General features: G+C 39.6%; 1 protein-coding gene across 1 annotated transcript in view; it reads left to right on the top strand.

Annotated features, from left to right (window-relative positions):
- Positions 1–14207, top strand: part of ARHGAP42 (Rho GTPase activating protein 42) — a 186740-nt gene that overhangs the window by 139123 nt on the left and 33410 nt on the right. The window contains exons 7-10 of the mRNA XM_064170456.1: positions 2211–2315; positions 6618–6747; positions 11038–11138; positions 13709–13818. Coding sequence (XP_064026526.1) covers positions 2211–2315; positions 6618–6747; positions 11038–11138; positions 13709–13818 — 446 coding nt within the window. The remainder of the gene's footprint in view (positions 1–2210; positions 2316–6617; positions 6748–11037; positions 11139–13708; positions 13819–14207) is intronic.

The following is a 14207-nucleotide window of genomic DNA, read 5'->3' on the forward strand; positions in this document are numbered from 1 at the left end:
GGTGATGCCAGAACTGGCACAAGGATGTGCAGGATGCATGGCAAAGATGAATGGGGAAAGAGAGGAGAAATGGCAAGAGGAGAGCAAGACTGGTGTGGTAGCAGCAAGTCATCATGTTATACTCCTCTGGACAAAGTGCTGTGTTTCCTCTCATCTGTCAGCCTGTGAAATTTTGCTCATTAAAGGGTGTGGAATGTCTTGCAGGACTGGAATGGATGGAGCTGTAAAAATGCAAAATGCTATTTTAGCTATTCTCCTGAAATATATATATTACCTTAGTACATCAGTCTCTCAGTGAGCAATAGGAGAGAGGGAGGCAGAACACTTTAACTGCACTTCTTCAGGTAGGGCTGAGTGTAAATTCAAAGACAGTAAAAACTACATTTTTAAGCAGTTTCACTTAGAATAATCTGTGGCATTGATAACACAAAGAAAAGTGCATTAAATATGAACAATGGTATTTTTGTTGCCCAGTCTTAGGCTACTTCAGTAGTCAGTGGAGTGAGATAAATGTTTCCATTGGATCCTTCATCCCATCCTGAGACAGGGATGGAGAGGAGTGTGGGGGCTGTGTGAGAATAAGAATGATGCTCCTGAATCCTGAATACCTGAGTTTTTTTATCAAGTTAGGAGACATCCTGGACAGCCACTTACCCTAGATGTTTAGCTTTTCAATGGCTGCAATATACTAGAATTAATCTGTCCTGTTGTTACAGCTTTTGTTATTGTACATCCAAGTTAATATCTCTTTTGTTGTTGTTTTCTTTATTTGCTTTGGGTTTGGGTTTGGTTTTTTTTTTTTGTGAGCTAAATTACATACATTAAAAAAATGTCCATAATAAAAATATAAATGCTTGTTATTTAGTAGCAGGTAACACAACTTATGGCAATGTCAAAACATTTTTAACATGTAGAACAGAACAAGTAGAAGGCTTTTAAACTAATAGATGGTAGGAATGTGTTACTTCAACAGCTAAAACCTAGATGCATTTTTTACGACTTAATCATTATTATAAAGTAAACTTCTAAAAGCATTTTCAGCTGAACATGTGCAGACTTCAGCTGTTCCATTAGAGTCAGTCACAGACATATCAGATAGAGTTTGCATTTTGTTCAGAGCAGGAAGAAATAGTCTGGATTTCTTGTGCTTTATTAAGCTGTCCAAAACATACTTTCAAGAGTCTCATTTGTGGAAAATAGGTCATAGCCCAAACAATTACTATGAAGTATGTGGGGGAAAAAAATGGAAGAAAAAGCCTTGAACACTTAAAGCACAAACTTGGAAAATGCATAGTGTCAAAGCCTGCAGCTGAAATACTGAATAAAATTACTAAAACAGTGAATTAAATTATCATGAAAATGACAACTAAATAATACAAAAGCCTGTTTAGCACCTGTCTTTCCTAAGGGCTGATCAGGGATTCCTTGCTCAGCAAAGCTTTGCTGTTACAGGTAGTGAACACTTAGAGTGTTCCAGGATCTTAAACACAGAATTTTTTTTGCTGATGGTTTGCCATATTTTGCTGCTGAATCAGAAAATCATCTGTCCTTAATTTTTGCCTTCTGATATTCACTTGAATAGGAAAAGTGTGTAGCTATCATAGTTTAAGCCCACTCAGACACAACAAAGCCCCATGCTGCTGCCCACTCACTCCCAACCACCTCTGGTGGGATGGGGAGGAGATAATGCAACTAAAGGGTTAAGGATCGAGACAAAGGACAGGGAGGGCTCACTCACCAATTGTGATCATGGGCAGAAGACAGACTTGACTTGGGGAAACAAAATCAATTTATTTTAAACAACTAAACTACCACTAACTCACCAACTGAAGCAGAGTAAGGCAATGATAAATACAACTCCATCTTGAGTACACCTTCCTCCACCCCTCTCTTCGTCTAAGTTTTTCCTCTCTGCATATGTTATGGCTGTGGTGCTGATTGTCTCTGCCTCAGCCAGAGGTGAGTTTGACTTGGACATGGGGGAAACTTCTTGAAGCTTTTGACAAGGAGCCACGCCAGTATGCCCCTTCTCCAATACCAAAACCTCAGTAGACACAAAGCCAACACAGCAGCAGTTGCTAAGAACTATTTTTTCCACTATCTCAGGCAATACTTTCTTACAAGTCAGTGTATATTCTATTATATTTGTGTTACATAGTGTCAAGCATGCATGTTAAAAACAAATAATCCTTGTCAATTTTACCTTTCAGCTCTTGGCCTTTCTTCAAGGATTGTTTACATTTTACCATGAAGGATATGAACTGGCTCAAGAGTTTGCACCATACAAGCAGCAACTGCAGTTCAATTTGCAGAATGTAAGGATGATTTGTATTTACACCATTTTGTTTGCTGATTTAATTTCAAGATATAAAGTAGACTCATAGCATTTTATTTGAACTCTAAATCTTACAGTGTTATAGTAAGATGAAATGAAATTACTATAGCAATAGGTGAAACTTACTTGTGGTGAGTAAGATTCCTGTCAACAAACAATTTTGGATAGTTAATTTGTGATTTCCAGGTCAAAATTTCAGGATCAATCCTGTGATCAAGAACCAGAAAAGCAGAACAGGAGTTTTTACTAGAAAGCACAGTACTCTAGATAGGGTAAGCATGTGTAAATGTTTTCTTGAAAGTGATACCTGTCTTCTGGGTGTCCCAAAAATGCCCCAGCTGATATAGAATGATGCAATTTGTTTCTTCACAATCACAGATTGCCACAAAAAGCTTGTTCTGTTGCCTAACTTCCCTGTTGGCTTCCCACTGTATATAAAGCATACCTGGGAAGCCATTCTTTAGCTATTCACTGAAGCACCAAAGAACTGATGATGCCTTCCTCCGCAGTGTGCAGCTCTTAGGAGTGTTAAGTTCCACTGGAAGAAAGGATCTGTCATTTGTGTAGAGTTATACGCAACTGAGTTGATGGATCTTTCTCTGTAGATTGGTCTAAAGTATCACAGTATCACAGTATCATCAGGGTTGGAAGAGACCTCACAGATCATCAAGTCCAACCCTTCACCACAGAGCTCAAGGCTAGACCATGGCACCAAGTGCCACGTCCAATCCTGCCTTGAACAGCCCCAGGGACAGCGACTCCACCACCTCCCCGGGCAGCCCATTCCAGTGTCCAATGACTCTCTCAGTGAAGAACTTTCTCCTCACCTCAAGCCTAAATCTCCCCTGGCACAGCCTGAGGCTGTGTCCTCTTGTTCTGGCACTGGCCACCTGAGAGAAGAGAGCAACCTCCTCCTGGCCACAACCATCCCTCAGGTAGTTGTAGACAGCAATAAGGTGGTATTAAGAGCCATACGAGATGAACTGTGCCCAAAAATTCCAAAGCTTTCAAAAGTAATAAAAATGCATTTAATCAACATACATTTCCACTCATAACTGCTATATTCAAATGCACATTTATTTCATTATGTTGACTCAGATGTTACACTTCCAAAGACAGGTAAGTATATAAAAATACATATTTACACCCCGTTTTCTTTAGAACCACTAGCATTTGCTTTTAACACAAAAAATGCATGTTAAATATTGGACCATCCCTACATTTTTCATGGCAAGTATTATCAAAGTAAACCACACATAGAATCAGAGAATGTTAGGGATTGAAGTGGCCTTGAAAAAACATCAAACATCTCGTCCACCTCCTCTGCCAGAGAAGGAGATTTTTTTCAGAGTGGAATTCGATCAGTTGCCTTGGGATGTCTCTATTCCTTTTCCATTTGACACTTCCAAGAAAAGGTGCTTACCCAACAGAAATATTTGTAGCTCCACCAATGTCAAAGAACCTACAACAATTTAAAAGATCCAACATCAGCTTCTGTGGATGTGCCTTGGCCGCTGAACTTAGGGAATGTTACACAGGTCTGGGAGTGCAAGAGCATTTTACTGTGCTCAACTGCTATACCCTGTGAGTTCCTGGAAAATTAAATACTGACATTTTTCCTGTAGCATCTTGCTGTTAGAGAGGCATGTGCTGGCTCAGAGTTGTAAGATGACATTATCTTAGCAGAGTCAATGTAGATCTTTATTCTTAGGAGTACTGCACACATCTGGGTTTTCCTGCAATTAAATGTGTGCAGCCACCTCTGGTTTTATGTCTATTGTTCCATATGCAGGTATAAATTCCATTTAAAACTTTATTTGTGGAAATAAGACAAAAACCTCCTAGATGATTAACCTTTTCCATTTGGATTGAAATGCAAATATTCTCTGCCTGTAGAGCATCTCAGCCCCTTGTCCTAGCAAATAACGTATTTGCTACTTTGTGGCTAGGACTCTTTCAGATAAAGGCACAAGAGGTCAGTGTTGTTGCACAGAGCAGTTCAGTGAACGAGTGAAGAACGTGCTTCAGTCCAGAAATTTTTCTCCATGTCTGTACACGGCAGAATGATTTGATATTTGTTCAACTGTGATGTTAATTAATGAATAGTTAACATCTTCTTAAATATTACATAAGTATATGTAATTTTAAATCAACTGCAGGGATGGAGTGCAATATAAAACTAAGCAGAAGGAAAAATATATTATGGTATCTTTTATTGTATTTGTACATTGCAGCAATATCTACATGAAGATATAGTGGAATATCACACATAATTCACTGCTGTTAGACATAAATTTGAATTCTGGCTCCAGATATAGATACACAGTTTTCCTTTTACAGCTGAGCTGTCTACTGAATTGTCACTCAGAGCATCACCCAGCCTTGGGGTGGAACAAAATAATTTATGTAGAGGAAAAATGATGACAGTATTCAGGGAAAATTGTGTTTAACTTGTCTGTTGCAGCTGTTAAAAGTGATTTTCTTCATTGCATTGTGTGTTAAGGTCTTGAAGACTAGTTGATCTGAAGTGCTGTCTCTGGACTGGATGATCTTGGAGGTCTCTTCCAGCCTGGTTGATTCTATGATTCTATGGTTCTATGGTTAGATCAGGAGCCATAAGAGTAGCAGAGTAGAAGCAAACTGACAGCTTTTAGCAGATCACAATGTCTTAACAAGACCTGATGTCACTTTCACAGTTTCAGGTGGCTAATGATGCAATTTTTATGTCCATTTGGCTTTGTTTTCTGTAATATGATTCAAAGTCTTGGGCGCTTAAAGTAGTAATTAAAAGACTTGACAGACAAACTTTCAGAATGAGGACTTTCCTCCCTTTCATGGCATGTCCCTCTTGGGGGTCTCACAGTGACCTCTGTTCAGAGCTGATACTTCACACTAAGGAAAAATTCAGAGAAAAAGTTTACCTCCCTCTCTAATGATAATGTTGATCTTCAAGAAAAGGTTTTAGTATGTATTTTTATACTCCTGGGCAGCTCCATGAATGACCAGCAAAACCAGAAAACTGTTTAACAGTGTATAAAGACCTGAGAATATCTTTCTGATTTGTCAGGACAAGAGTCCAGGAGATGACTCTACAGGAACATTACAAAATTATTTATTCTTTTCTATTCCCTGTAGGAATAAAAAAATCAACATCTGGTATATTAGTAACAATCTATGACACCTCTGGCACCTCATAACAATTTTCCTTTACTGTAATGTGCTAGGTATGTGGAGGGAAACTTTGGTCTCACTGAAATCAGTAAGAAAAAATGTCTTTTTACACAAACATCAATAATAGCAAATATTAGTAACTCATCTTTGTGTACTGAATGACTTGCTTGGCAAGATCACAGAATCATAGAATGGTTTGAGTTGGAAGGAACCTTCAAAGGTCATCTATGCCATCCCCCTCTACAGTAAGCAGGGACATCCTCAAGTAGATCAGATTGCTCAAAGCCCTATCAAGCCTCACCTTGAATATTTCCAGGGATGGAGCCTCAACTGCCTTCCTGGGCGACCTGTTCCAGTGTTCCGTGACCCTCATGGTAAAGAACTTGTGCCTGGCTGCACACAAGATTTTTAAGACAGGCAGTGCTTGCATGCTTTTGGCACAGTTCTGCCGCTTGGGACCCACTTCTCACCTAATGTATTTATGTTATACTTACTGTGGTGTTTGCATAGGCCTACCAAAAAATGTTCATGACAGTGCCTGTAATGTGACTGTTCTGAGGATCAGCAGCTGTCGATACGGCTACCCAGTGTATTCATCTCTTCCACATGTGGACAGACCACAGCTGTTTAGAGACATTAGCTGTGCGTTAACCCAAACTGGTGTTTTCTGCACCGTACTTCAAGTGGTTCAGTGGGACTTACTACGTCAGGTTTGGGGCTGGGCTATCAGCAGCTCTTGGTTTAGCCTGGCTTCTGTCTGTGTAGTCTAGAGAACACAAAGAGAAGGCCTGCATCTGTCTGCAAAACACTGTGAAGCACAGCAAAAGATATGACAGATCCTCCTTTCTGGGGTTAGTGATCTGCAAGAAGAGGAATGTTTCCTTTATGCTTTTAAGTTGGCTACTTCATCACTATGTTATTCCTAGGCTTCTAGAGCAATGACAAATATTATTCTTTACTGCTTTTTTTTCCCTATTATGTCTCTGTGAAATGCTTGTGTTCATGTCCAATACACTCTTTTTGGCATCATTAGCAATTAGTTCTTCCCTGTTGTTTTCAATACTTGAATGAGATGAGTGATTTTTCCTTTGTTTCCTTTTCTGGGAGTTAGACCCGGAATAACTTTGAAAGCACAAGGCAGGAAGTGGAGAGACTCATGCAAAGAATGAAATCAGCCAACCAGGATTACAGACCACCAAGTCAGTGGACAATGGAAGGCTATCTCTATGTGCAGGAGAAACGTGAGTAAAAAGATTCACCTTTTATTTTGATTTGAATGGCACAGCAACAAATAGAACTATGAGAAAATGGTTTAGCTCTCAGGATAACACAAGCAGCATGTTTGAATGTCAGCAGACTTGTGATATGGTTGCTTTTCAAATTGAGAGGGTCACAAGAAAAGTAATTGTTTGACTTTTTGAAAAGCACTCAGAATAGCTGTGGTCAAATGGAATGGAGGTCGAAACAGTTGTAAGCGACTCAACTCCTGCCCTTGGGTCCTTGTGGCTAGGTCACTGGTATTGGCTACCTAAGTGGATAACTGGTAGGAACCTCTGCTCTGGCTGGCAGCCCTACACCTTGCTGCAGGAGATGCAAGCTCCTTACTGTTCTGCTTTGGCACTACCTGCAAAATTCTGCTGTCTACTGTACTTCCTTTGCCTGAATAGAGCCCATGATTGACCCAGCAGGAGGAACTTCCACCTGGTAGTACCAGCAGTCTCCTAGAGAAGAAGAGGCTTAGGGGTGACCTCATTGCTGGCTACAACTACCTGAAGGGAGGTTGTAGCCAGGTGGGGGTTGATCTCTTCTCCCAGAAAACCAGCAACAGAACAAGGGGACACAGTCTCAAATTGTGCCACAGGAGGTCTAGGCTGGATCTTAGGAAGAAGTTCTTGCCAGAGAGAGTGATTTGCCATTGGAATGGGCTGCCCAGGGAGGTGGTGGAGTTGCTGTCCCTGGAGGTGTTCAAGAAAAGACTGGATGAGGCACTTAGTGCCATGGTCTAATTGCTTGGACAGGGTTGGGTGCTAGATTGGACTGGCTGATTTTGGAGGTCTCTTCCAACCTGGTTGATTCTATGATCTAAGATCTATTTAGAACATACATTTAATGCTTGAAAATAGCTGTGAACCTGTACCTGTGTTTTAATCACTTCATGAGACATGTAGATGAAGTGATTACCTAAATAAAGGAATACAACTAAAATTGTTATGAGTATCCAAAACTACTTGGAAGAGCCTAACAATATACATCATGTTATAAATGAAAAAGGAACCAGAAAAGATGTCAAAAGTTAAATGAGCAAATTCAAAACTATATGTCACATAAGCATGAGCTGCCACTGTTTTATGCTCTAAGCACTACAGAAAACCAAGTCAAACTAGGTGTGTAAGGCAGGATCATGCAAAACCCTTCTGCAAAGTTTTACGTTCATACAAAAATTATTAAACACAACTTTGCACCTGATTTCTTAATCTAAAAGTAATAAAAAGGTATCTGAATATAGAATTCCCATGTCAGACTTGACCCCACAGGACCTTTACTTTTGAGGATATCTTTTTCATGCTCCCCTTTTAGATAATATCTGAAAAGACTACGTGGAGTTATAAAGTGATTTTTCAGATGACATTATGAAATTTATCTTTATTCCATATGTGAGCTAGAGGAAAGAAAATTCAATACTTTCCATAGTTAACCTTGGCCACTTTTTCCCTCAGTAGCAGTTTTAAGAAGGCTCTCTATGTTTTAATTGAATAATAATGATGAAAGAAACCCATGTTAAGTGGAAATTACACCAAGCCCTGCTAATGGGGGAGGGAGAAAAGGAGTGAAGAATTGGACACATGCTGTGCTTCATTAAATAGTGAGAGGTCAACTTGACATCCTCTTACTGAAAAGAAATGTGTTCATTAGTTTATTCTGGAGTAAGAGTAACAGGGTCTGTGATTTCTGTGTCAGTGGGGAAGGTACTACTTGTGTATTTCCTTGTCTTTTAGGTTTACTTTCCTACATCCATCATCCCACAGGCTCTTGTCAAATTATGGGCAGCTGTGTTAAACTTTTGCTCTTCTTGGGAGTAAATCCTGCATATATTTATTACTGATAATGCATGGTGCTAAATATTTAGTTTTTTTTTTTTTTTTATGCCAGTAAGCTATAAAATATTTTCATTTAGAGGGACGGTTACCAGTAACAGACTTTAAATTGCAATGTAGGTGTCTGGCTGTAGTGGCTTCTAAACTCCTATATAAAACAGCTTTGAGACTGCTCCTCCTTCTTACATATATGCTAAAAGAGTTCATTAATGCCATCAGAAAAAATACTTATTCAGAATAATCATAGGTTTTGTTTTGCTAGGTGAAAATAACTTCAGTTATAGGAATGGAACAGCTAACCTGAGGGCAAGTAACCATGTAACTTCTCAGTTACTTCCCTGCAAACAAAGGCAGTGAGAAAATTCTCTAACTCTCTCCAAGTCGGCACAACAGACTATGCAAATTTCCACATCTGCATTTCTCACTTACCAGACATCTGACTTACATGACTGATGCAATCTCATATATCCACTACCTTTGTGTAAGGCTACATCTATAAAGTAAAGCCATTGCATCAATATCAAAATGACAAGGTTTGTTTTTAGCATCTTTCATTTTAGCTACTCATTTATGTTCGCTTAAAAAAAATACAAAAAAGAACCAACAATGCCCTTATAAAAACCTTTTTTTAACTGAGAGCCTTTTTCATTTAAAAAAATAATTAAAAGGGCCAGATATGCTGTACTTTGAAGAAATCAGTATCATAGTTTTCCCATGAGTAGCTCACATTGAAATGCATTGGAAAATCACATGTAGGTTGGTTAGTCCTTTCCTGTTCTAAATTTGCACAGTAGTTACAGCACTGCATTGTATATAAATAATTATTGGCTTTGGCATATGTTTGTGATGGCTCTGTGAGAGGATCCACGTTTGAGTGCCAGACTCTGAAGCATGATGCTGTCCAAGTGGAAAGAACTGGGTTTTTATCTTCCTGGTGTATCTTCACGCAGCCATTTTGTTTGCTCTCTGCAGATGAGTACCCAGAAGCTGTGACAATGCCAGTAAAAATGAGTGAGGCTGTAGTCTGCCACTGAGACAAGGCTGCACAGGATATCCCATGCTCCATGCTAGATTTCCTATCCTCAAAAATCAATAAGTCGTTTCCAAGTTACCTATTGACTACATGTTCCTCAGTCATTGTGAGTGCTGCCAGCACTATTATGAACCACTGCAGTTACAGCCATAAGGTTCTGCCCCTAAAGGGAGCAGTCACACTACAAAAACCTTAATTATACTCTCCTCTGCACTGCACCATCCTTCCAGTATCTGTCAAAATCCAGGAGCTTAGCTTCTTCTCTCTGCTATGGTAAACTGGGGTTTTTTTGTACTTCTAGTATGTGGAGTGAATGATAAAAACAGCGAGAGGATTTGCAGTGTCCTCACAGCAAAGAACACATCTTAAATACTTGTGTCTAAGATAGGTTAGCAGATGAAGTTTAAAATACCATTGTTCTTAAGCTCAAGAGGATTTCATGTTTGGAATCACTAAAGGTCCACAGCAATTCCTGAGCAAAACTCTGGAAAATTCAGGATTGAAACATCTTCCTCATCTGAAATCCTGTACTTTGCAGTCAAATTAAGAAGTATTGTAGTGTCACCTTGCCAGGATAAAACATGCATCTGCTTGACTTAAATTCTGTATGGTACTTTAGTATTGTGAGTGTGTGCAATAGTCAGTTTGTGATGTCAGTAGTTGTATGCTATTGTCACAGTCATCTCTTCCCAGCAGGACAGCTTGCAATGCATGAAAGGCCAATATTTCATGATGAAGGCACCATCTCTACCACCCAGCATTTTATCCCTCATCTCTAAACCACTACTGATTTACAGTGCACTATTCCTTTCCTTCTTTTCTTTTCACGTCGTGAAATCACCTACCAGTATTCAACTACATCAGATTAAATCTATCTTGGAGCCAGTGTCATTTTACTCACTCCCTTAAGGTAACAGGTAGAAGAATAGCCTTCCTATGATGCTACCAAAAGCAACTGTTACCTTTGATGAGAACTCAGAAAGTAAAGGGAAATGCGCTCTGACTTCATGGCTTCGGGGATCTAATACCAGATTTCTAAGTTTTCTTCTGAGAATGAATGTAATACTGAATGTTGTGCTTCTCTTGGGTTGATGAAATCTTCAGCTGTGCTTTCTGGGCAGAAAAATCCTCAGGATTTTGCCTATTCCTTCCTGTTGACCCTGGTAGAATGTTGTTAGCCTTCCAGTGGCCAAAGGAAAGCAGTATCATGGAATTTTTTTGGATGACATTATCAAGCTGCAATATTTGAAAATTACATCTGAGCATGTTCCAAATAGGGGAGTTTATTAATTTGTAGGCTACATGTGGATGCTGTTATGTCTCATTTTTCTACTTTATATCACTCCAGTTGACATAGTGATAAAATACCAAAATAATTCTCTTTTATACTTTCTTTAATCCAGGACCTCTTGGATTTACATGGATAAAACACTACTGTACTTATGATAAAGGGACAAAAACATTTACCATGAGTATAGCTGAAACAAAATCTGGTGGAAAAGTGGTGAGTTGCACATATGGGAATGCATCCATGAACTGTGTGTTCCATCTTTTATATGAAGCATGCAGGAACTTTACAAAAAAAAAGGGGAGGTGAACAGAGCATAATGCTGTTTTCATACGTGAAGCAGTGCCTATCTTCTATAGTCAGATTTTAGGTTTTTGCAAAGACACAGACTCCAGAACCTCTATGAGCAACTTCTTTGATCATTTGATCACAGTAAGAAAGCTTTGCCTTGAGTTCAAGTGGAATTACCTGTATTTCAGTTTGTGCACATTGCCTTTTGTCCTTTCATCGAGCACCACTGACAAAAATCTGGCTCAGTCTTCCTTTACTCCTTCCTATCAGGTATTTTTAGGCATGGTCTTACTTCTACAAGCTGAACAGTCCCCGCTCTCTCAACCTTTTCTCATATAACAGGTGCTACAAGTCCTTAATCACCTTGATAGCCCTTCTAGTACATCACTGTCTCTCTTGTGCTGAGGAGGTCTCCAGAACTGTCTTGCCAGTGCTGAATAGAGTGTCATACTCACCATGAGTGACCTGCTGTCAATGCTCTGCTGACGCAGCCAAAGAAAACGTTGGCCTTTGCTGCAAGGGCACATTGCTGGCTCATGGTCAACTTGTTGCCCATAAGAACTTGCAGGTTCTTTCTTGCCAAGCTGTTTTCCATCCTGTCAGCCTCAGCCTGTGCTGGTGCCTGGATTTAATCATACTCATTCTAAACAGTGCTGGCCTCAGTATTGATCCCTTGGCCGTACTGATAGGAACTGTCAGAAGCTGTACTGCTGTGAACTCAGCAGTTCAGCCAGTTTTCAGTCAACCTCAGCATCTACTTATCTATCCTGTACTTCACCAAGTTGTCCATGAGGATGTAGTAGGAAATGTCCAGCTGTGTAGAATGTAGTATCAGGAATGTGGCTAAAGTTGAGATAAACAATATTCTTTGTTCTTCCATCACTTATGGATCCATCCATCACATTGTAAAAGGCTATCAAGTTGATCCTGCATGATGTCCCTTTCATTAAATCCATACAAACTGTCTCAAATCACCTTTCTGACCTTAACGTTTGGAAATGGTTTCTGGGATTATTCACTTCATCACCTTCCCACAGATCAAGGTGATACAGACTGGCATACAGCTGCACCAGGGGAGGTTTAGGTTAGATGTTAAGAAAAATTTCTTCATTGAAAATGTTGTCAAGCACTGTAACTGTGTGCCTAGGGAAGTGATTGAGTCACTGTCCCTGAAGGTATTTAAAATATGTGTAGACATTGGGCTTAGACATGGTTTAGTGCTGGACTAGTGCTAACCAGTGTTAGGTTTACAATTGGACTCAATGATCTTAAAGGTCTTTTAGACCCTGAATGACTTTGTGATTGTATGATTCTATCATAGAGCATACCCTCAGCCAGTTTGCTGATGAGACCAAACCATTGGGCACAGCTGATCCTCTCTCATTGAGCTGAGTTGAACTCTTTGAGTGCAACCATCCATCCTATTTTTTATCCACCAAGTGGTTCATCCCTGTCTCTGCAGTTTAGAGACAAGGATGCCATGTGAAATAGGGTCAAATGCTTTGCACAAGACCAGGTAGATGATGTCAGTTGCTCTTCCCTTATTCACCAGTGCTCTAAGCCCCTTGTAGAATGCCTATAAAGCACAATTTGACCTTAGTGAAGCCACGTTGACTGTCACCAATCACCATGTTTCCATGTTCCTCAGTACAGTTTCCAGGAGGATCTGCTACATGACCTTGGCAGACACATAAATAAAACTGACTGGCCCATAGTTCCCCAAGTCGTCCCTTTTTCCCCTTTTTCAAAATGAGGGTTATGTTCTCCCTTCATCAGCCAGTGGAAACTTCACTGGACTGCCACAACTTCTCAAATTTGATGGATAGTGGCTTAGGCACTTCATGCACCCAGTCCCTCAGCACTCACAGATGTATGTCATTAGGTCTCATGAACTCATGCACTTCCAGGTTCCTTAGATGGTCTTGAACCTATCTTCTCCTACAGTGGGCAGTTCTTAATTCTCCTTGCCCCTGCCTTTGCTTTCTGTGACATAGGTTGTGTGGCTGGAGCACTTACTGGTGAAAACTGAAACAAAAAAGTCACTGAGTATCTCAACCTTCTCCATATCCTGGATAACCATGTCTCAAATTTCTTTCTGGAGAGACCTCACATTTTCCCAAGTCTTCCTTTTATCAATGTTGTACCTATGGAACCTTTTCCCATTGGCCTTGATGTCCCTGGCCAGATTTAATTCTATCAGGGCTTTAGCTTTCCTGACCCGATCATGTTATAATGAAGTTTTATATGCAGATGTTTGTGAAATGTTTAGTTTAGGGAGTCTTCTGAAATATGATTAAATAACAAAGAAGTGACAGAAGGCTCTCAACTGTCATCTTCCTTTACAGACAGAGAAATTATTGTATATGTTCCTAAATTATTTTAATCTCCATCTTAATGCACATTCTTTGGACTGTTCATATGGTTAAATTTAAGATGTAAAGCCATGTCACATCCACATACTGCCTATGTTGATTTTGTTCTGTCTTATTTTTCAGAATGGCCTTGTCACAAGCTCACCAGAAATATTCAAGCTAAAATCTTGCATCAGGAGAAAGACAGATTCAATTGACAAACGTTTCTGTTTTGATATCGAAGTAGTTGAGAGGTTTGAATTTTTTTTCACTGTATGAACAAATTGGAAATAAATACCTATTAATAAACATATTCTATACCAATATCTATCTTTCATCAATGAAAACATCACTTTCATTTTTGAAATTTACTTCTAGTTTTATTTTTCATTATTTCTGGATATTATAGAATCAGAATTATAGAATGGCCTGGGTTTTAAGGGACCTCCAAAGGTCATCTAATACAGCCACCTCTGCAGTAAGAAGAGGCCTCCTCAACTAGATCAGTTTGCCCAGAGCCCTGTTGAACCTCTTATATAAGGCCTCTTGTGTTCAAGAAAAGCCTGGCTGAGGCACTTAGTGCCATGGTCTAGTTGACTGGATAGGGCTGGGTGCTAGGTTGGACTGGATGATCTTGGAGGTC

Source organism: Pogoniulus pusillus, chromosome 3, assembly GCF_015220805.1.
Source record: "Pogoniulus pusillus isolate bPogPus1 chromosome 3, bPogPus1.pri, whole genome shotgun sequence".
NCBI classification, from domain to species: Eukaryota; Metazoa; Chordata; class Aves; order Piciformes; family Lybiidae; genus Pogoniulus; species Pogoniulus pusillus.